Consider the following 24,718-nt stretch of genomic DNA (forward strand, 5'->3'; position numbering starts at 1 on the left):
TTTTGGAAATAAGCACCTTGAGCGTATCTGTTGTTAAAACAGTTTCTTAAGTTGAATTGGTAACTGAATTGGTAACTGACAGCATGGACGGTAGAAAAGGATACGTCACTGGAATATGAAATTTATTTTAAAATAATTGTAAAACACAAAATAAGCACATACAATTGGGGCATAGATGAGTTATTCATAACAAAGCAGGTAAAGTAAATAAATTTGCATTCATCAGGCATGCTGACTGGCAATATGTTTTCAGGGACAATAACTTTAATACAGGAAACGAAAGGACTAATTGGGTAGTGAATATTGTCAAACATAATGTGCAATACGAAACATATTTTCAACTTTTATAGAAATATTGCAGAAAGGAAAGTTAAGATTATATACTTTTAAAGCACTTATTCGTTTTTATAATGAACGTTGGTTGATTTCAAAGTGAACATACACCAGCTATATAATGATATATATGACTGAATCTTCTACTGAGTGGCACTATCGTCTAGGTGTTGACATATGGATCTCCTCCACTGACAGAGTTAGCATAGATAGGCCCTCCGCTGCTGGTTATCTGGCCATAGTTATGCTCGTCACCAGCGTCGCTTGTAATACGTTGTATTCCATCGTAGACATTTGTTTCACCATGCCCAACAGACGTTCCAGCATTCGATGAAGTGTCATGCTTCTTCCTGTATGGCTTCACCACCATGCTGCAGTGTTAAACATTTGACAATGTAGACAAATTATATGTTCAACGGCAGACAGTACATAGTGGGATATGTCGTACATGTGCATTAAAGACAATATGAAGTACTTACAAATATACGACGAGGGCTACAATGATGAGCACCAGAACACCACACACCACAGATAAGGCTATCACAACACCCCCACTGTTGCCTGAAATCAATGTGTGTTGCAATACGTTTAGAAAGTAAATGAAGTTTTGAAGTTTCAGTTCACCTTTCAACTTCGGACTTCAGTTCAACTTTGGACCACACTTAAAATTTAGCGGCCGTGTTAATTGGATACGTAGTACGCCTACAAACTGAATCTTCCATCACTATGTATGATGTCAAAATGTGGTCCTGCCAGTACTAAAACTATTATCATCACTAGACTGAGAGTTGTGCTAGACGAACAGCTGTGAGACAACTTAAGACTAGGCTAGCTGTGGTTGTCCACACTAAAACGCCGATACCATCCAAGAAGTTAATAAAATGGAAAACAATGCTCATTACATGTTGTGAAATGTGACAGGTTTTCGATTTCATTAACGAAAACTACTGAACAAAGACTATATACTTCCATACAAAATATTATTTTTCCATTTTATTCATAAATCAATGAAAATTTGTTTCTGTTTTAATCGTAAATTTGACACAGTGGCAATGCCGTTGGGTTTGAAAGTTACAAATTCTGCAAAAACCTTAGCATTCAAATAAGTAGTGGCTTTCACATAATATTAATACATTATCATATCTACCACTGTTTAAATATACTTAAATGTACATTTTATTTGACAGGGCCTTCGCCAGCATCTAACAGGAAGGTATAAATCCTGTTGGGTAGTATACATGCAGCAAGCATAATGCAAGCTGACAGTTGCTTCAGTTTCATCTGAGAATCTGTATGTATACAATGTGAGATTTGTACCCTTAAGCCACACTGGAAGACACTATCGACATTAAATTACTAAACAATCACATAACGACTGTGTGTATTTACAGGCGATGGAAGATTGTAGTGAATACACAGAGTAAATATGTGTGTAATTGTGTATATATAATTGTGTAGTCAGTCCACGCGTAGATGTCACGGTCGTAACGGAAGCTGAAACTTGATATTTTCTGATCAGATGTACATCCGCGCAAGAAAAAGATGCAGGTACATTATTTAACCTAGTGACTTTAAATGCAGTCACATTGTGAAATCAGTCATTTCGTGAAATGACTAAAAATTTCAGTCATTTCGTGAAATAACTAAGAGGGTCCGCCATTCAACTATCCCTACTGCTCTTTTCTTTCTTCATGGGTTAACCTTGGCATTCTCTCTTTGTGACTCTATGTGCAGTGATATTGCAGTGTTGGACAGGCCATTCATACTGATTTTTCGCACGACCTTTGCCATGTATCCGACTAAGACATGTGTTTCGTGTTTCTGAGAGTCGGGGCCACAAAATAAGTCTGGGCGATTTGTTTCGTGCACAACGAACATTTGCAATCGTTATCAAGCACATTTACATCAAATTTGATGGAAACGTCCAAACCTATTTATATAGCCAATAGCGAAATAGCTGATCCTCTTAGTCATATCACGAAATGACTGATTTCACAATCTGACTGTAACATGTATACAATGTGAGATTCGTATCCCAAACCCACACTTGTAGGCAACCTTTCCGAGGCAACCTTTCCGATCGGCTCATTAAAATAATCACTGGGGCGGTTCCAACTACCGAGACCCGGGCTCGAATCCCCACATGGCATATTGTGGTCCCTCCTGTTGCTGGAATATTGCTAAAAGACTTAATGCATTGCAACCCAACTATTATGATATGGATATGGATGACCCAATAATATTTAAGACAGTCATGTAGTTCTTGTGGCACGCACTCCCCCTCGTCTGATCAGCTGTTGTTCTCAATTAATGTAGACACTATCGACATTAAATTACTAAACAACCACATAGCGACTGTGTGTAGTTACAGGCGATGGAAGATTGTACTGTATACACACCATAAAGCTGTTTGTAGTGAGTGAGTTATTATTTAACGTCACATCGGCAATATTTCAGCCATATCGTGACGAGAACATATGTGACATTGAAATGGAATAGATGTATATTATAAAAACCTGTCGACGAAGGACAGTAAAACAACTAGAATATCACAATTACAACTAAAACTAGTGTGGAAAATTAAAACTAATAGCACTATTTGGACAATACAATATAAAAAAACTGGCTATAGATCGCCAACAACTGAAGGTAGATCACCAAACTAGGGACCATGGGGACTTACAGTTCTTTTGCTACCTGCATGGACCCTAGTTGGATTTATATCATCCCTTCAGCCGCTGGCGATTGAAGTCAAATTTAGCCAAAATTAAAATGACAAGAATACTACATTTAAAACAGCTGGTAAATTTAAATTTCCTTTGAATGTTTCGGGACTTACGTACCCTCTCAGGAGGACAATAATTTTACGCTACTTCAACCCCCTTTGAGGGTACAGCCACTAACAATCTCAGTTACTAATCTAAACTACCAATAATAAAATATGTATCTATTTACAAATCAGTTAACAAGTCTAATTCTTTTAAAAATGCAATAATTTAATGAGAACTTATATTAGTAAAAAGATCCTTCATGGTTCGTGATTTGAAATAGTTATCCCTTGTGATGGAATATTCAACACAGTCAAGCAAGACATGTTTGACCGTGATTCTTTCATCACAAGGGATACAAAACGGAGGATCCTCACCTTTTAATAGGTACTCATGAGTATATCTTGTGTGGCCAATACGACATCGTCGTATGATGACCTCTTCAAATCTGGACTGACAACCCAAATAGGTGTAACCGATAGTTGGTTTTATGGCATGTAATTTATTGATACCTACTTGGGTGTCCCACTTCTTTTGCATCAGATCACGGATATAAGATCTAATAGCAGCTTTGTAATCAGAGTATGGGATCAGAAGTGGTGTCACAGATTTGTTGAGTGCTGCCTTAGCAGCAAGATCGGCCATTGTGTTCCCAGAAATGCCAACGTGGCTGGGTAACCAACAAAAGACGATGTCGCATTGGCCAGTAGCAAGCTCATTATACAATTCAATAATTTCTAATAAAAGTGGATGTTTACAAGAAAGATTTTTAATAGCCTGAAGACACGAAAGAGAATCGGAAAAGACTATATATTGTTTATATTTACGGTGTTTATTAATATATTTAAGAGCTGTTAATATGGCGTTAGCTTCAGCTGTGAAAATACAGCTGTTATTTGGTAGTCGAAAAGATATTGTTCGGGATCCAATGACAGTGGCACAGGCCACCGCGCCATCATCCTTGGACCCATCTGTAAATAAGGATTTGTATGTATGATATTTAATTTTTAATTGATTATATTCTTGTTTATATTGTAATTCATTAGTTTCAGATTTCCTAAACTTTGTCAGAGTTAGGTCAACTTCAGGCCTCACCAGTTGCCAAGGAGGAGAAGAAAGAAGCAGGGAAGAAGCTATATTTTCCAGCTCAATGCCGTCAGCAGATAGGAATGGTCTAATTCTTAGCCCAAGAGGCGGAACAAGAGAAGACTTTTTGTTGTATAAACCCTCATAAAGAGGATTGAAAACACAGTTAAACGCAGGATTCGACTCGTTAGAATACAGTTTCGTTATATACTGTAATGATAATTTGATACGACGTTGGTAAAGGGATGGCTCATCAGCCTCAACAAGGAGACTATCAAGAGGAGAGGTTCTAAAGGACCCAAGACAAAGTTTTAGGCCTTGGTGGTGGACAGAATCAAGTAGTTTTAAGTTGCTTTTGCAGGCTCCACCATATACGATGGAGCCATAATCAAGTTTCGAGCGGACCAATGATCGATATAGGTGGAGGAGGGTAGCTTGATCCACTCCCCACTTTGAGTTGGAAACAACTTTCAACAAATCAAGGGCCTTCAGGCATTTAGCATTAAAGGATTTAATATGCGGCAAAAAAGTTAAATGGGAGTCGAAAATTATACCCAAGAACTTGGCCTCCTTGACAACTTTGATCAGAGAGCCATTTAAAGATAGTTCTGGGTCTTTATGCGGCTTATATTTTCTACAAAAGTGTAGACAATTAGTTTTAGACTTGGAAAATTTAAAGCCGTTTTCAAGACACCATTTATTTATTTTATTTAAACACAACTGCAATTGCCGTTCAATAGTATGCATATTTTTACCACGACAAGAAATATTAAAATCATCCACAAAAAGTGATCAATCAATTGAATCGTTTAAGACCTCGGATAAACTGTCGATCTTGATACTAAATATAGTGACAGACAAAATACTGCCTTGAGGGACACCCTGATCCTGATTGTAATGATCAGACAGGGTTGAACCCACTCGGACTTGAAATTGCCTGTCTTTTAAAAACTGTGATATAAAGAGAGGCAAACGGCCTCTCAAACCAAAATCATATAAATCCTTCAAAATGCCACGCTTCCAGGTCGTATCATGAGCTTGCTCAAGATCAAAGAAAATTGATACAGCATGTTGTTTATTTACTATAGCATTTTTAACAAAGGATTCTAAGCGTACCAAATGATCAATGGTACTACGATTTTCCCTAGAACCACATTGAATATATGTTATAAGGTTATTGGTTAAACAAGATACCAAATTAATCCATACGTTAAAGCTGTTTGTAATTTCATATAATTACTTGTATCTGTTACTGAAACTGCTGTTGATACCACCGTTGATTTGGAAAGCAGCTGTGTTACTATATTCCCTGTCGAGTGAGTAGTACGTCCACGAGTAGATATCACGGTCGCAAAGGATGCTGCAACTTGAGATTTTCTGATCAGATGTAGTTTCAAGGATAGACAGATATGTATATGCTAGGTTTGTTTGTTTTCATTTAAGGAATAATAATCCGATTATCTTTTCGCAAACATTTTTCAAATGTATTTCATGGACCGGTACATCCGCGCAAGAAAAGATGCAGATACATTATTTAACCTAGTAACTTTAAATGCATTGCTGTTGCTCTGCAGTGAAAACTGCAGGTTTAATGTACCATGTCCTACAGTAATGTTCATCCCCATGCAGAAAAACACACAGTAAGTGCCTGTATGTAGTTAAAGAACTCATGTGAGCAGATGAAAATCTTTGAAGCATACCAACACTTACCAATAGCTGTAGATTGTGCACGTGTCGTTGTTTCAGTTGCTGCTGTGTCCGAAGTACTTGGATTGAACGTACTCTGTGAACGTAACGGCTGATGTGTTGACGTTGCTGTGGTTGATGCATACAGTATTACTCCGGTGATCGTTATTGTCATTTGACCTGAATCTATGAACAAGTTATATTTGTAGCAATCTCTAGGTACGAACATCTTTAAGAGGGAAACTAACAGAACATAGACTTATGCAAAGTCATATGTAATATTCATTTAAAGATGAAGATGTAAGACACATCACTATGAATGCCATACGCTAAATATGAGAATTGCACCAGATCCTATTTTATCTTTAATAGATGCATATATACTAGTAGTATTATAAAAAAGATGGGTTAATCATACTAAATCATAACTGCAATTATACCAGCAACACGTATCCATACATTTTCTCCACTCTGGTCATGATTATCGAAGACTATAACTATTTCGGCAGCTGTTCCAGGTAATACCCTGTTGTGCTGGAATACATTCACGTTTGTCCAGAGTTGCCTCCCGTCGCCTGAGATGTCAAGGTCCCCTGACCTCATCCGCCACTGTAGCAATGTTACTTGTAAAGTCTGCCCTGTGATCCTAACAACACAGCTGCTGTTCACACCGACACTGTCAGGGAAGCCGGGAGAATGGAGGTACACCGACCCGTTTACTGTTGTTGTGACTGGACTACACATGTTCATACTACCTGAAATACAATGTATATCACAAGTAGAACAAAAGTTGTGATTACTGTTTACTGTTGTTTCTTCCGATAACAAAGCTATGTATCGTTAAATGTATATCTTTGTACAGCTGAAGTCACTTATCTTGACTCGGCTGAAACATTTCTTTCGTATCGTAACGGATAAATGCTACTTTGAGCTGATAATGAACCTTAGTGACTTCATATCACAAGAGGAAACATCGACCCAACGCCAGTGAATGACCAGTTTCTTTAAAGTCACGTAGCTCAATCCCTCTTAAATGTGTCCGTTAGCAACCTTAGAAAGCATTCTCTCGAAATTGTTGCCAAAATCAATACCTGATTTATTTCAACGCACTTGGGCAAGCGGAAGCATCCAAACGACTGATGCTCAGGTACATGAGTCACTTCATGGATAGTTGCCATTAGTAAACAGTGTTTAACACTTGTGGGAATAAACAAACGTTCGCATATGAACAGGCGTGACGTAAATAAATTATGAACACTGACAAAATACCAATACACTGGCATTCTACTTAATATTGCGTCAATCGAATTTTACAATCAAGCTATCTATACTCAGCAGCAAAACACCGTCAGTACGAATATAGAATTAGATAGGCACTGTAATCAAATCATGACAGAAATGGACATGATAAGCGGATGAAAAACATTTTTTTCTTGTCACATCAAGGAATAACTCAATTTCAAGACATTACGTGAACGTTTGCAGTCAATTGCAGCACAGCGTCTATGCATGGAGTGCACCAATCGATTGATGACGGCCATTTGCACCTGGAACCACACTCTGAGAAATCCCTGGCGCAATAAATTGGCTGTGTTCGGCCTTGTTATAACATCAGTCAGTCTCCTCTGAATTCCATCCCAAAGATGTTGAATTGGGTTTAAATCAGGACTAAGGGCTGGCCACTGCATAATGTTGACACCGTTCTGCTGTAAAAAGTCCCGTGTAGCTCTGGCAGTATGGGCCCGGGCGTTATCATGCTGGAAAATGTTGTTCCGGTGACGTGCGAAATGTGGTATAACGTGGGGTCTGAGAGCTTGGTCGATGTAGCGCACCCCTGTGATGATGCCTCCTCTCCCTGGACCAAGGTTTTGGAACACCACAGGACCCACTCTCTGGTTCAGGCCTATTCCACCCCATACCACGATGCTTGCACCTCCCCAGGAGTTTCTTTCCATAACACATTGGTCTGAGTAACTCTGGCCACGTCGTCGCCATATGCTTGTTCTGCCATCTGCAGTTCATACGCAGTACCGACTCTCATCTGTGAACAGAACAGTTCTCCATTGCCTGTATCGACAGTTTTGGTGTTGTAGGGTAAACTGTAGACGTTCACGCCCATGACGAGGGGTGAGGATAGATCCACGGTAACGTCTACTACGGCGATGGAGGTTCCCGCTGTTAAGACGTCGGCGTACTGTATCAGCACTGATTGGTCTTCCATGTGTTCCCAGTGTCTGGCGTGCTGTTTCGGATGCCTGCATGAAGGGATTCTGTACATGCTGTCGCACAACATGGCGGTCTTGTCTTGTGGTCACCCTTGGTCTACCAGTACGGGGGCGATCATTTGTGGGGTTAGTGGCCCGGAAACGTTGCTGTAACCTGTAGATGGTCCGAACGTTGACCTGGAAGTGATTGGCAACGGCTTGTGCAGTGTGGCCAGGTTCAAGTCTTCCTAGCGCCTGGTTCCTCTGAGCTGTCGTGAGTCGCGGCATCCTGCTGACGTTGTAATGTGAATGTTTCAACCAGGTTTGGGGGTGCATTTTATAGGGCTAGTCCTTGTGAACAGCACGTGCAGCATGAGTTGCATGAAAAAAAATGGAGAACACCGTACCACCTCCGAGATCAGGTTGCGTTTTTGAGACCATTTCCTGGGTTCCATTCTGGGTTTGGGAAGGAATGTCTTTGCTCTGGTAAAGTTGGAGATGTTGTCAAACATATACCATCAAAACATTAAATGAGTTTACAGTTATCCGTTTCTGCGAAGGAAATTCCGAACTGACGTTTCTTTTACTGCTCAGTATATTGTTCTGAATAACATGATGTTAAATGTAAGATTCTATGTATAACATAAACATCGTTTAATTTTATAAAACACTCGTGAAGATCTTGGTCAGAATTGGTCTGAAGCCAAGCTTGTCTACCGAAAAATAACATGTGTCTCTATCAATCTTATGGAAACAAATAGTTTCACTGAATGAAACATCGATCGAATTGTGCGAACAGATGTCGAGAAATAGGGATGAGTATGTAGATACTTGTTTTGCAGCCTCCAGCCTGAAGTGTTAAAACACATAAGTAATATATTTTGGAGATGGGATGATGATGTAATCTGAGGCGCCACACTTCGCGTGTCAGAATTTAAATACCAAAATGACCAAATTGAACTGATTTAATCCTTATGATACAAGGTTCATTAATACACACAGGCAGGTCGACAGGTAAAACCAGGTCCTGTAATAGGTCCTGTAATAGGTCCATGTAAATCATGTTAGATTGTAACTGGACCACTCCCTTGTTGTCCCATATTCTTAGCTTTTAGTTTAGTGGGGACTTTCACATTATATTCATAAGCGGCGACTTACGGAATCAGGTGGTCAGCCTCGCTGACTTGGTTGACACGTGTCCTCGTATCCCAATTGCTGGGTTGCCAGCTGAACAGATTCTACAATTGTTTTTAGTTTACAATTTAGTGGTGATTTTCACATTATACTCATAAGCGGCGACTTACAGGATCGGGTGGTCAGCCTCGCTGATTTAGTTGACACATGTCACAGTAGATTGATGCTCATTCTGTTTATCAGTGGACTGTCTTGTCCTGTCTCGATTATTACAGACAGCCGCCATATACATTTTGTAGCTGGAATATTGCGGAGTTAAACTACAAACAAACAAAACTATTAAACCTTAATGTGAGTGGTATTAATCTGTAAAGAATAGTGTGAAAGATCTGCTGCAACCAACTTGATTGAATTTCATATTTACTTCATAACTGGTACGTATTTCATTATATCGTCTTGTTTGTTTTACCTTTTACATATTTCACGATCTGTACTGAAAGAGATAAAAGGCGAGCGAAATTATTTTGCAGCTGCGGGCAGAACCGTCTTTGTCAATATTTCTGTAAGTAAGAGACACGAATCGAATGTTAGTACTTTGTACATGTGACGAAATATGATATCTTTTAAGTTTGACAATAAGCATGTCATAAAAAGCTACCTTTATGTCGATGTAAACAAAACCGGCAAGATGGTGTTTCCATTTCCCTACTGATCTTTAAAAGGGGTACCGATTTGTACATACATTCCAGTTGCTGCATCAAAGGGGAAGAGGAAATGTGTCACAACGTGTATCAAACCTTGACGTCACTGTTTTGTAGCAGTAATACGTCGTCAGTGAAATAACGCTGCACGTTAGACATCTCAGGATATACGTAGATCTACACACGTCAACCTGTTGATAATTAGCCCGCTGACATTAGCCCGCTGACATAAAGACAATATTATGGTTTCTTTTTTTGTGCTTTTATGGTTAAACTAAGTTCAATTTATACCATAAATTATACAATGCCGTTATGTAATGTCATATATGCCTGTTGGTTTGTTTGCTGTTTCACGTCCTATTCAGGAATATTTCATCTTTTTAACAGAGGTTTGTAATATTAGGACCAATTCAGGGATTGACATCATGAGACTCAATCTACGGAAATGGGATAACATGACTTGACCACCCTATCCTTCTTACAACAGGGGGGCGGTGGGGTAGCCTAATGTTTAAAGCGTTGGCTCGTCACACCGAAGACCCGGGTTCGAATCCCCACAAAGGTACAATGTGTGAAGCCCATTTCTGGTGCTCCCCGCCGTGATGTTGCTGGAATATTGCTAAAAGCGGCGTAAAACCGTACTCAGTCAGTCAGTCTTACAACAGGTTTGGGCTGGTGAAGACAAATAAACAAACGGTAAGTATTTTCCGCTATCTGATTGCGAAAGTGGTCGACATACCTGAAAATGATGGCCTAATAACCGCACGTTAATACGTTGGAACTAATACCGTACTACTTTCGCTGCATGAATTAGCATAATGGAGGCAACCTCAATTTCTTTCTCGGGAATTTTGATACAATCTTTGAAGACGACAAATTCTTGGAAGTATTATTCAAAGATGATGGTGAGTACAATCACATTGCACATAATCACATGTGATCAGATAACGGTAAAGTGATTGAAGAGCCATAAAATAATATCCTTCAATGATGTTTATTCACAAATGAACAGCTCTGCAAATCTCAAGCATTCGTGTATTTGATCTGGGGTACAATTTTGGGGTACAAAGTTTAAAGATTATTATTCAGCCAAAGAATACGTCATGTTGCTTGTTTCTAGATATTGATCTCCCAAAAGACACCAATCCCAGCACTCCGGGCGTTTCCACTTCCATTGGAAATTCAGGCGCTAACGCTGACCTGGCTCCATCTTGTCCATCGTGCATCCCTCCACAGTCCCGCTTTGCTAAGGTTGATGAGAATGGCCTGATGGAAATAATTGATGGGTCATTATCGAAAGCAACTGACAGAAATACAGTTTGGGGCGTAAAAGTCTTCAGAGGTCTGCAACGTATAACAATTTGAAAACAAACAAAAAGGAAGTTATATCGCTATTATTTCTCAAAAACAGCTATCAACATGATTTACATCTGATCTAACACTGAATGATAATATCATAGCAAAAAATAAATACTAATCGGTAGTCATGAAGAGGTACTAATGCAGGCTAGGAAATCCCACTGGCACAAGCCCAAGCATATCAAAACAAAATTATAAATGTTGTAATCTTACCTTTTGTTTTTGTTTTCCGTTCGAAGAATGGCTTCTTGAGCGTGGTCATCACAAGGATTTTGAGCATATGTCAGTTGACCAACTCAACGATCTCCCCCGGAGCTTTTATGCCGAAGTGAGGAAATTCGGACAACGAGTCGTCATCTCTCACATGTCAGCGTGTCGCCGACTGTTCGGTTGTTTCTCGGTCCCAGCCCTCTTCTTCTCGTCAACTATTTGTTATGGGGATGTTTCAAATTCAGTATTCCACATTCAATGTAAATTTGATGAACACACAGTAGGCCGAACAAATAGGGAATGACACCATGGAAAGCATGCTTCCCGGCCTGTTTGGACTAGTTCATTATTCGAGTTCCATTGGCACTATGATCATACAATCTGTGAAACATTGTTCAAAATGAAGTAAGAAATCCAACCTTTCTGTGCATTTGTAAATGAATGCTGCAAGAAAAATGTAGACGTCAAAAGTCGCTCCCTTGGGGAGATATTTACAAAAATAGTAAATTCTTCCTTAAGATTTTCCTTGAAATCCAACTTTTTGAAATCCTTTTTTTTTTAAATATGAATTTTGCACTCATTGACCTTTGACCCTAATTAGTGACCTAATTAGGCATTTTTGAGCTTAGCAAACAACAGATTCGTATTCAGCACGAAAAACTACCCCAGAATAAGTGGTTTGCTTGCTTTTACTCGAAAATGCCTCATGCATTCACATTTCTGAGAAATTTGACTAGACTGTTTTCTTAACATAAATATTCAAATCTGTGATATGTCATGTTATTAAAGTATCTTGAAATCTGTCTTTTGTTTATATTTCATCATCATCAAGCAGCCCATCTCCCCTTTGAAAGAATGTCAAAACCCACCAGTTCTCCTTGTCAGGTCAACGAATTCCAGTGCGTGCTTTACTGACCCAATTGCGACCGATGACCTCGCCATATGAAAGAGTCCGTAAGAAAAACCCTTTTTTTCTGTAATTATGGTTTGCAATATCGATAAATAGTAACGTTTGTGAAATTTCCGTGATTCATCGTAATTCAACACCCGCAAAAGCCGTCGGTTTTAAATTAAATTTGCGAGTGTAGAATTACGATGAATCCCGGAAATTTCACAAACGTAACTATTTATTTTCTAATTCTAGTGAGTGAGTGAGTGAGTTTAGTTTTACGCCGCACCCAGCAATATTCAAGCTGTATCGCGGCGGTCTGTAAATAATCGAGTCTTGACCAGGCAATCCAGTGATCAACAGCATGAGCATCGATCTGCGCATATGGGAACCGATGACATGTGTCAGCCAAGCCAGCGAGCCTGACCACCCGATCCCGTTAATCGCCTCTTACTTCTAATTCTAACCCGGATCTACTGTAACCGTTGAACTTTATGTAACACCGTGAATCATTTCATGCGCCCAAAATATATAGAGTTAAAAAGTTTTAAAGTGGTTGAATATATCCCCCAGTTTTTCCTTTTCTAGAAATGGTTACATATTCTTTATACAGATCTGCAGACATCCTGAGATCAATTTTGACGATACACTTATAATGTATTTCAGTAGAAACATCACTAATATTGCAATTTGTGAGGCTGATACATTCGTGGGTGTATCTCATCGAGTCTGTGGAAATGAGTGGCTAACAGCAAGAGCAACAATCCATAGAGGGGCTAAACACATGTGTCAAGGAATGTATTGTTATAACGTGGACAATAACCGGGACAGCACAGGGTACGTACATTACGTACGTCTCGATCGAATATCGATAGATGATGTGCATCAGGTATACAGGCATATGAAATTCACGTCTCACCTTTGATACAGTTGTACTTTACTTCAGCAGCAGCATCGGTAATATTACAGTTGTTGATGTATGGTACCTGCATGGCTTCACGACATGACTGTTTCCCATTACAGTTGACAACCAGGCCATGTTGGCTGCTGTCAAGTTTCGTACTACACGATCCAGCAGATTTCACACAACATGTTGCTACATCTCCATCCCCATACACCTCGTGCACGACATGTATCCGCTCATCGACAGAACACTGGAGCTGTACTGTAAAGACTTTCGTCAAATCCTCAATACATCTGTTTCCAGTTCTGACACCTTTGAATATAATGTAATATCGTTCAGTCATACCACACACTCAAAGATATTACTCCAATTGGAGGTAAAATCCTGTTTGTTTGTTTGTTTTTGCTCCCTAAAACATCTTTGAGACATACGTAAATGTAATTCTGTGTGATATAAAACATTATTAAATCAATCAATTACAGCTGAAAACTAAATTTCCCAATAAGGTCATAAATGAAATATTATATTACAGTTTACATGGCAAATTCATAAAATACACCATTTAAACCGAAGGATGTCATATCTCTCAATCTGTGTACTCACCGTCTGTTGACATAATGTAATATCCATAAGCTATGATCACTGTCCAAAACAAATACACGTCTGATATTCATAGCTGTTTTAGTGTCTTCGAAGTCCGCACATAAAATTCGAAAATGTTATATTACCACATGTGCCTCTTCCTGTTTGAGTCACCAGTCTGTGAAAGCCACACATTTGATCAAATACTATACGTGTCATTGTCAACCCATATCCTTACAAGTAACAGAACAACACAAGCAAGGGGTCGCACGACAGGTAAGTGAAATAACCAGCAATTGCTATTTCAAAATCAGCCATGGCTCGCTGTATGTGTAGCCACAGTGGCACACAATGCAACGACCTACCGCGTGACAGGGAAATGAAATAACCACGTTGACAATATCTGATTTATATATATCAAAGGCGAGTGGTTTGTTAACCGCTACTTCGTGAAAGTGTTGGCAGAGGGTGTCAGGAGTTATCCTGGTGGGGTGGGGTTACAGCTGGTAGGATGGAGAGTTATCATGGCGGGTGGGGAGTAGTCCTGCAGGGGTTGGGTAGGGTTACTGCTGGAGGGATGGAGAGTTATCATGGCGGGTGGGGAGTAGTCCTGCAGGGGTGGGGTGGGGTTACTGCTGGAGGGATGGAGAGTTATCATGGTGGATGGGGAGTAGTCCTGCAAGGGTGGGGTGGGTTACTACTGGAGGGATGGAGAGTTATCATGGCGGGTGGGGAGAAGTCCTGCAAGGGTGGGATGGAGTTACTGCTGGAGGGATGGAGAGTTATCATGGTGGATGGTGAGTAGTCCTGCATGGGTGGGATGGAGTTACTGCTAGGAGGGATGGAGAGTTATCATGGCGGGTCGGGAGTAGGCCTGCAGGGGTGGGGTGGAGTTACTGCTGGAGGGATGGAGTGTTATCATGGCGGGTGGGGAGTAGTCCTGCAGGGGTGGGGTGGGGTTACTGCTGGAGGATGGGATGGAGAGTGGGGAGTCATGGATGGGGGCTTACTGCTGGAGAGTAGTCCTGCAGGGGGTGGGGTGGGGTTACTGCTGGAGGGATGGAGAGTTATATGGCGGGTGGGGAGTAGGCCTGCAGGGGTGGGATGGGGTTACTGCTGAAGGGATGGAGAGTTATCGTGGCGGGTGGGGAGTAGTCCTGCAGGGGTGGGGTGGAGTTACTGCTGGAGGGATGGAGAGTTATCATGGCGGGTGGGGAGTAGTCCTGCAGGGGTGGGATGGAGTTACTGCTGGAGGAATGGAGAGTTATCATGGCGGGTGGGGAGTAGTCCTGCAGGGTGGGATGGGGTTACTGCTGGAGGATGGAGAGTTATCATGGTGGATGGGGAGTAGTCCTGCAGGGGTGGGGTGGGGTTACTGCTGGAGGGATGGAGAGTTATCAGGTTGGGTGGGGAGTAGTCCTGCATGGGTGGGGTGGTTTTGTTGGGTAATCCTTGAGGGGTGGAGAATAACCATTGAGGCTGGGGGGTAATATTGGAGGAGTGGGGAGAAATCCTGGAGTGGCGGCGAGTAACGCTGGATATAATTTGATCGATATTGTGAACAATGATTAACACCAATGGTTACATTGCATGCCTGAGTCTTACAACTAGCGATGTTACAGTGTGAAAACCTTACAACTGCACATACCTTCAATCTACCCTGTTTATATCACGCTACTTGGAAATAATCGAGTCTGTGCCAGATAGATTAATGGCTGATATCGTCATAAACGTGTCATGTCTTTCACTATGTCACAATCTCGGAGTTACATCTGGCTCTTCCTGCTCAGCGCCTTGAGATTGCGCTAGTTGCGTGGATATGTACGTTATACAAATATCCTAGAATAATAATATTCGTAATGCTGTATTTCTATAGTCTGAACACACCTGAAATGAATGCCAGCACCAATCACATTCTGTACCTTTGGTCCACGCTGTATCAACAATTCAACCCTGAAATTTCATCCTAAAACAGAAAATTCCTAGGCCCTAAACAACGGTTCAAACGTCGTTCTTGCTGTTCGGGGTTTACACGTGCTGATGAAATAAACTTTATCTCCTCCAAACAACTGCCTGCAAATGCGTTTTTATTGGACACCTGAACCGTCCCTGCATTGGCCGTTTCATCCTAAACGTTTCTGTGATCATACGCATGTTTTAGACGCCGACAACCAAGGCATCTTCTCAATTCCCTTTCGTTCTCGGTTCCATGTCCACGCTGAAATCTTCTTGAAAACAACGTGGACAGTTGACAAGCTTTATGGATAACAACTTTATTTCGTGAGTGCGACGTTTCAATACATATTCTTGTACTGCTGTCAAGAAGAAATATTATACTTCCCAGCTTCTTAAATACCACTGAAAGAAGTTAAAGGTATACAGTTCATACTTGTCAATTCTCTCCGTTGTAACCTGTGCTGATCTGATTCCTAGATAACATTTACAAATAATCTTCCATATGCCAAAAGCTGATATTTCCACGATGATCTTGTTTGCCGTCTTTTGACTTGTTTGCCAAGGGTGATAAGTCTGGACGTTCTATGCAACTATGATACACAGGATGGTCTCCCTTGAACGAAAGTTTGAATGCGTTCCACCTGCATGTGGTGAATAATGATTGACAAAATGTGAAGCAAAAATTTCAATCAAAGTGTCCAGTGTTACGTGTGATATGCAAATAAATGACCGGGAACCCTTTTTGACATAGATTCCGTTAATGTTGGAAGGTTTCTGTGACACTGACTGAATGTAGATTATTCATGTACATGGATCATATGAATCATCGTTTGTCAATTGCAACGTCATGTAGACAAAATACGAAAAAACATGATCATGACAAGGAAAATGAGATCGAGATTGGGCGATCGCGATCGCAGATAAAAATCTGCTTATATTACTTATGTAATAAAAAGAATTGTTCTTTTGAAATATTAGAATTTCTGCGCAATGTTAAGTATTACACGTACAAGTCAACAACCATATCTTATACCTTACGTACGTGAGCTTGTTGATTTGTAACATATGTATGTGTGTTTCCCTAAACTTAGCACTATCTGAAAGCATTGTCACGTGATGCACCCGTAGATTATGGGTTGTAATATGATCATATGATATAACACTGACAACAAGCGAGACGTGGAGTAAAATGGTGTGACTTGATGTTTGTCAACCTACGTCTCCAAGTGTGACATATCAAGCCAAGCCTATGTTTACTGTTTATCTGCTTCACTGTTACCCTTACAATGCAATAAATATATATATAAGGGTAACAGTGAAGCAGATAAATAGTAAACATAGGCTTGGCTTGATATGTCACAGGAAGATTATCACATATATATATATATATATATATATATATATATATATATATATATATTCACAGGCACAAAAGAACACGTTATCGTAATTTATGTGATAATCTTCCTGTATTCCGACCGATTAATATGACTTTGCCAGTCTGTAAAAAGCGCTATCCTACATGTGAATCACGATGATCTTTGTTTACAGCTTAGCACACAATTTAAGTACGGATAATAATTGAACGTTGGAATGCATTTAGATTGTTAACAGAAAAAAGCAAAGAAGTTATTATACTCAACATGGATCACAAATTGCTGGTTGGCTTACTCAATGAATAATGGAGATTCTCCCAGTGGAGTCGGACTCCACAGGTCAAGCTTGCACTTTATCAAGAAGCCATGATTCACTTATAGTGACAACCTGGATAAGAGAAAAGCAGTTGAGATGCATGGGCAGCTTAGTTAGTAATCCCGATTGCACTAAAGGAAGGGTTGATGGGTTCAATAGCTGTGTCGCCATTGTTTAACACACTAATTATCAGCTGAAGCTTGAATTACATCTACAAATACATATGGCGTTGTAGAGCATATAATATGTACATTGAGGCTTTGGTTTGCAATTCTTTCATTGTTTGCAATCCACTATCTGTGAAAAATGCACGGTGTATTTAACATATGCATCAGCTTCCATGAAAGGTGTTCTGATATTCTACATATGACGTCTTCCTGTTGCACAGAACTCAATAATGTACTTGGGGAAAAGAAATGTTTATTACAAGATAACAAGATCTCAGGTAACAAGATCACATACATATATTTGCATTTGGTGAGAGAATACGATAACTACATTAAGTAAGAGGACATGTTCATGTTCGTGAACAGAGTGCGTAATATTCCAGCATTGTCGTCACATATATATGTGTGTGTAGATTCGTACGAAATCAATGAGTTCTTTTGTTGAAGTCTGCATAAACTGAGAGCTTGATATTCACGCTAACCTTCATTTACGCACATTCGTGTTATAATACATTGTATGGGCGTTATAGAATCCCTTCATTTCTTAGACGCAGGCACTCATCCCAGAGCTTCCTGGTAACACCGCATGTCATGGTCCGGAAATAGTTCTTCATACATCGGCAAACTAAGACTAAACGAAATAACCCTACTTCGAATATATCTAGACTTGTATACTAAGATCCGAAAAGGATGAAGGAAAAGCATGAAACTATTGTTTGAACAATAAAGCGTACATGCATCAAGGTGTACTGGGGTAAGGTACTCATCAACTTGACGCTACGACGAGGGGCGAGAGTCCATTGGTCAGTGCAGAATACTTCATTCACATAGACCACTCAATCAAACCTACACTCACAGTTTTAGATATCTGTTCTGCATAATATTCTTGCATACACTTGTGAGTGTGTTTCATTAGGATGGTTACAAAACTCGTAAATGTCGAACCCATGAAGATCCAGATTAGAATATTGATCTTCAGTAACCCATGCTTGTCGTAAGAGGCGACTAACGGGATCGGGTGGTCCGGATCTGCTGACTTGGTTGACACATGTCATCGTATCCGAATTGCGTAGAACGATGCTCATGCTATTGGTCCCTGGATTCTCTGGTCCAGACTCGATTATTTATTCGAGCATTTTTTATATTATTCGTATAGGAGGAATATTGCTGAGTGCGGCGTTAAACAACAACCAAACCAATCGTAAATGTTGAGTTACGCAAATGTCCTAATAAGCCATGATATTATTACCGAATGACTGCTGTCTTCACACAATGTTCAACAATGACTCATTACCCATTTATACACAGTTTTTAAGTGAGAAACGTTTTGACTATTACACATGTATATCCTTTGGTGTTGCTATCCCCGGATTCCCCGGATTCCAAATATTTTCATATTATGTAAAAACAGACATACAGTGGGCTCTGTATAATCCGACACTCACAGGGACTGGGGAAAATGTCGAATTATACAGAGTGTCGGATAATTCTATGTCTCCTTGCTTGAATACTTTTCAAACAGTACCATACATTGTAACTGGCTTATATCATATATCATTAAATCAATGCTTAATAGCTATTTTCTTGGTAAATAAAGGGGAAAAAACAAATTCTGTATTTACATGTACATGTATATCATTGGATTTATTATCTTCAGTACAATAATATATTTATTGCTGACAGTGACAATTCAAGTTCACACCACTGACTCATTGGTAATTGATCTCACCAAATTAATTGATCCCTTTTCTCAGCCCATTCATCCTATGCTTGACAAAACATACCTAGGTCCTCACATTGGCCACTCAGCTTGTAAAAACAAAGGTACAGGCGTTGTCACACTGCTAATTACCTCCCAATTAGCAAGTCCTGGGACCAAAGAGATTACCAGTAACAGGATGTTAGTTGTCTACTGGCCACTGACAGGTTGATTGGCTATTTAAGTCCAATATGAGGAGAAGATGTCGGATTGTACAGATTAATAGTGACAGTGGGACCAGAACATGGTGTCGGAATTCGGAATGTGTACAGACGTCGGATAATTCAATGTTTAAATGATGATAATATAGACGAACGCTGCCGGGACCCTCAAAAACATGTCGGAATTCACAGATTGTCGGATAATTCAGATGTCTGATTATACAGAGTCCACTGTAATACGTTTACATGCAATGTCTGACGACTCTATATGACATCATAAGATGTTTGCCAGCTCATCAGCAATGGCTGGATTGTAATCGACATACACAGAAAGGAAGCATAATCAACTGCAATGAGCGAGCAATGTTTACACGAAACTGTGGTAGAGGTCATTAGACATCATGTCAACCTCCTCCTTGGCTGATCCTGCTGTACTGATATCTTGGGTAGCTGAAATAGAAACATCCTCACATTCACCAATCTGCTCTACAACTTTAGTGTCATATCCAGAACTCTCATACATATCATTGTCAACCATCCCTTCAACTGTACCGCCACTGACATCTTCTTCTTCATGATACAAGTCATCTTCAGGCGTGCTTTCTTCATCCTGGTTGCCGTCATCGGTACTGACATCATGGTTCTCTGTAGTAGGTGGTCCCCCACTGTATACATCGTTTTCGGTCATATGACACGTTGATTTGGTACTGTTTTTACGATCAAACAGAAAACTGTCCATCGATTCAAGTTGATCAGTGTCAGCTTTCAGGTCGCCTGTTCCAGGTGATTCAGTGTCCTCGACATCTTCATCTTCATTTGAACCAGTCAGGCTATCTGGTGACGGAGTACTTATCGGATGCTTGATCGTAAATGTGTTGTGTTCATTCATGTTTAATCTGGAGGTACGTGGCAAGACTGTAGAGTACCCGTCCTGTACTCGGAGGGCCCTGGTTCCTTCATTGCCTGTTGAGTCTGTATTTAAGGACACATTTCCAGGCACAAATGCTGGATCTATGATGAAATAATGTTGGCTGCCATCATGCTTTCGTAAACCATCAGGTGGCCTATTGTGGTGAGAGTTGAGCTCCAGAGGTCTGTCAATGCCACCGTTGTGAGGTGAAGTTGCAGAACGGATAGCTTTATCATTTTTAAACCTGCAACACAATAACACATGATGAATAATCTGTCCCAACTAGTCAAATGAATGTTCGTGATCATGTCAATGTAGAATGAGTAACGAGAGTAATTAATGAGTGGGGAGTAATACTGGAGGGACGAGGAGTATTGCTGGATGAATGAGGAGTAATGCTGGAAGGGTGACGAATAATGCAGTATGGATGGGAAGTAATCTGGAAAGAGATGGGGGGTAATTTTGGAGGGGTTGAAAGTAATGCTTGAGGGGTGGGGAAACGCATGTTGTGATGACACCTCAACATCATATTTGGCTTAATAATGGTCATGATAATCTAAATATTTATCATGCCTAGACGTGTGTCATCATCAAATTGCCGGAAGAATAATCATTTTTGTTACATGATTCAAGGTGTATATTATGAACGTACCTGCACAGAACTACTGCGACTACGACGACAACTATGACAGAGACCACACAACATGCAGCGATAGAAGCAACAACGACAACTAAATCTGTAAGAGCAATACATGTTAGTTTAAAATCTGTATCATTTAAGTATTCGAAATAATATGTTTTGTATGGAAGCGTATCATATTAAGTCCTAATTAGGAGATTGTAAGTCCTAATTAGGAGATACTAAGTCCTAATTAGGAGATAATATTTTGTTCTATGTGACCCTAATATGCTTCCATAAGGTCTACAGTACTATGGCATAATCCTTTTTCTTGTGGACCTGGTGACATTCCTATATTGTAAATAAGAATATATTGTAAATCCTATTTTGCAAAATTTAAATAAATTTGGTGGTGAAATATATTAAATTTCGTTTTAGAGGAAATACATAGATTCCAACAAAGGTTAGAAGTACTTTGTAATAGAAGGTCTGTACTCAATTACACATTCTACAAGCACTTCGGTTGACTATAATACTAGTACATGTACAATATTCATTGATTCAGATTGGAATAAACCCACCTTCATTTGGAGTCCGTGGAATATGCGTTGTTTCGTTCGATGCCATTCCATCTGTCAAGTTTTCTGTGGTAATGAAAAAGGGCAAGACATTGTTACGATATATCAGGAAATTATTGTCTGTATTATTTAGGTTTCTCAAAATAAGAGCAGCATGTGTCAATCATGGAGAACTCTTCAGATGGTAAAGGATTGCCACATTGACGCATGAAACGCCTTGGCATACGCCCATGTATCAAACCTTTTCTTAATTTCTGAAACCTTTGCAAAAGTTACTTTGATACACATGTAAAAGGCATTACTGTATTTACCTGCAACAGAAGTGGCGGTGGGAGCAATTGTCATTGTAATACCTGCTGTCTTCGATGTCACCTCAACCGTGGCTGTGGTAGTGACTGGGACCGTATCTGTAACTAAAACAATGTAGTTACTGTCACGCAAAATAAGACGTTACATAAGCTGATCTGGAACTGGATCAAGATGACTGCGAAAATACTCACCTTCAAACAATGTGTGTGTTTGTCTGTCTGTCTGCTTTTGTGTGTGTGTGTGTGTGTGTGTGTGTGTGTGTGTGAGTGGGTGTGTGTGAGTGGGTGCCAGTGTGCGTGTGTTCTTTTATAATCATCATAATATAATTGCGGATACAAGTCGTGCATCTTCATGGTTGATTTACAGAATCAAGACAGTATGGAGGTTGTTGTTTTTATTTTCGGTCATTAACAAATGTATATCACCATGTGTCAGTGTGTGAGTAAGTGGCGTTTCAGCAGTTATAATATAGCATGCATCCTTTTGGAGGGAAGTCAGTTATGACTTAAGATAGGAAGCAGGTGGAATTTGATGGTAGGCACGCTCTAAATTAAAGTTATACCGTGGTGTGAGGAACAAGTATTTTCCTAGTCATGTCACGTGCTTATGACCACAAACCTTCTGATCCGAGGTCTGACGCCCGGTCCACGTGACCACGCCTACTATAATGGCATTTCAACAAGTTTTATCAAATATATTACCTCAAACTGGTTATGAATAGAGCTTTTTAACAAGGGTACCTACTCATGGTAGTTAAGTGGGCGCTTGTTGACACAGTTGACAGTGTTTGCGTGTCAGTAGAGAGGGAGCTTGTTGACACAGTTGACAGTGTTTGCGTGTCAGTAGAGAGGGCGCTTGTTGACGCAGTTGACAGTGTTTGCGTTTCAGTAGAGAGGGTGCTTGTTGGCATTACTGATTGGGTTACCGACATCCTTTGACTGGTTACGTCATGTTGAGGCGAAGATCTTTCAGTCATAGGAACAAATAAGGTTGAAGTCGCCGATGGAGTAATCATTCCTCCGTTGAACGTTACATCCACTGGAGTTGAACCTAGGGATGAAATAATGTTTCATATTTGTACTGATAGTGCAGTTTCAAATCACTAAGCAAATGTTGAACCTAACAGCCAATACAACGGGTACTGAACATTAAAGGTTAAAAGGTATTACCACGCCCATACTCAGCTTCTAATAAGTCATCGAAATAAACTGAGGGAAACAAATATGAGAACACCACTTCTAGGCAGTGTTCCTTTATTTATTCTCAGATTTCATTCCACAGCGTTATTCAAAACTGGTGATGAAAACTGAAAAATATTAAAGGAACACTTTAATTTTCCTTTGTTCCTTTATTTGTTTGTCTCAGTATTTATAAATACATGAAAGATCTGTGACATAAAACAACAGAGATGCAGCTTAGAAGTAAATGTCAAATAGAATTATACTTACCAAGTACACTTATCCACACGTTTGATCTGTTATTGCCTCCGTCAGTGTAAGATATTGCAACTTCTGAATATTGTACTGTCAATTTTCTGTTGTATAGTTCTGTGTTCACATTTGACCACTGTTTATTACTTTTGCTTGAAATTGTCAAGTTTCCCCCATTCAAACTCTGCTCGACCAGTGTCACTTGGATACCTTTCCCAGTGATCCTCACCACGCAGCTTTTATTCAACCAAACACTGTATGGGTAGCCTGGGGAGTGAAGGTACACAGACTCGTTTGCTGCTGCGTTGATAGTGTCAAAGTCGCAGATGTCCATACTGTCTGCAAGCATAAGATAAGCTGAACACGTGATTGAAAATGCAGCATCCCTTTTCCTAAAGAAATTTGCCCTGTCGATATGTTGCCATAACTATTTTGAAATTCGATTTCCTCTAAGTGACCGACTCAGTGTGCACAACACAACACAGCCCATGCTTGTTTGGGGTTGTTGGGTTTTTGGGGTTGTCGTTGTTTTTGTTTGTTTTTTTGCTTTTGTTTTGCTTTTTTTTCTCTTTGTTTTTGTTTGTTGTTGTTCTTGTTTTTTTCTTGTTTTGTTTCTTGTTGGGTTTTTTTTTGGGGGTCATTGTTTGTGTTCTTGTTGATGATGTTCTGATTTATGTTTTGCGTTTTGCTTTGTTTGTTTGCTTCTTGATATTGTTTTGTTGTTTTCGTTTACTTATTGGGATTTTTTTATATTGTTTTCTATGTTTGTTGTTGTTGTTCGGGTGGTGTAGGATTGGGGCAACGATACCATTGATAAATAGTTCTGACATTGTTTGAACATTAATTAGGGCCTGATCAGTATTGATCAGTTATTAGTGAGAGTGCGTTGGACAAAAAAAGATGTAACGTGTGTTTGAAGGTCATACAATCGTGTTACAGAAATCGAGGGGCTAGCTAAAAATGATCACAATATATTTACGTCTTTCGGGTGACTGTAATAAGGGTACTTTCAAAGATAACGTTTAGAAACAATATAGCAGATCAGAATATTCTGATCAGCATTCAAGAGTTACTGGTGTAGGTGTCCATGTATGTGATTACTAATCAATCTGCCAAACGGCTTGCTGATAGAATATTTATATACAGAGGAAAGAAAATAAGGGATCACATGAAAGCACAAGTGTTCCTTTATTTTTTTCCAAAGTTTCTCCACAAGCTTTGTATCGCATAGCTTGTGAAGAAACCCGGAAACAAATACAGGAACACTTGTGTTTTCATGTG

At 39.8% G+C, this 24,718-nt stretch overlaps 2 protein-coding genes across 2 annotated transcripts in view; both read right to left on the bottom strand.

Moving 5' to 3' along the window:
* LOC124265003 overlaps window positions 1-14,156 on the bottom strand; it is a 33,906-nt gene extending 19,750 nt beyond the window's left edge. The window contains exons 1-4 of the mRNA XM_046699794.1: window positions 13,878-14,156; window positions 13,290-13,586; window positions 6,314-6,628; window positions 5,898-6,059 (exon numbers count right to left, since the gene is read on the bottom strand). Of these exons, the coding sequence (XP_046555750.1) occupies window positions 5,898-6,059; window positions 6,314-6,628; window positions 13,290-13,586; window positions 13,878-13,890 (787 nt within the window). The 5' untranslated portion in view covers window positions 13,891-14,156. The remainder of the gene's footprint in view (window positions 1-5,897; window positions 6,060-6,313; window positions 6,629-13,289; window positions 13,587-13,877) is intronic.
* Window positions 14,157-19,281: 5,125 nt separating this feature from the next.
* Window positions 19,282-24,718, bottom strand: part of LOC124265002 (mucin-22-like) — a 148,126-nt gene continuing 142,689 nt past the window's right edge. Inside the window, exons 7-12 of the mRNA XM_046699785.1 lie at window positions 23,456-23,776; window positions 22,752-23,057; window positions 22,010-22,111; window positions 21,702-21,764; window positions 21,154-21,238; window positions 19,282-20,745 (exon numbers count right to left, since the gene is read on the bottom strand). Coding sequence (XP_046555741.1) covers window positions 19,959-20,745; window positions 21,154-21,238; window positions 21,702-21,764; window positions 22,010-22,111; window positions 22,752-23,057; window positions 23,456-23,776 — 1,664 coding nt within the window. The 3' untranslated portion in view covers window positions 19,282-19,958. The remainder of the gene's footprint in view (window positions 20,746-21,153; window positions 21,239-21,701; window positions 21,765-22,009; window positions 22,112-22,751; window positions 23,058-23,455; window positions 23,777-24,718) is intronic.

The sequence above is a fragment of the Haliotis rubra genome, unplaced genomic scaffold (genome assembly GCF_003918875.1).
Source record: "Haliotis rubra isolate DU_JTF1 unplaced genomic scaffold, ASM391887v1 Scf956, whole genome shotgun sequence".
Classification (NCBI taxonomy): Eukaryota; Metazoa; Mollusca; class Gastropoda; order Lepetellida; family Haliotidae; genus Haliotis; species Haliotis rubra.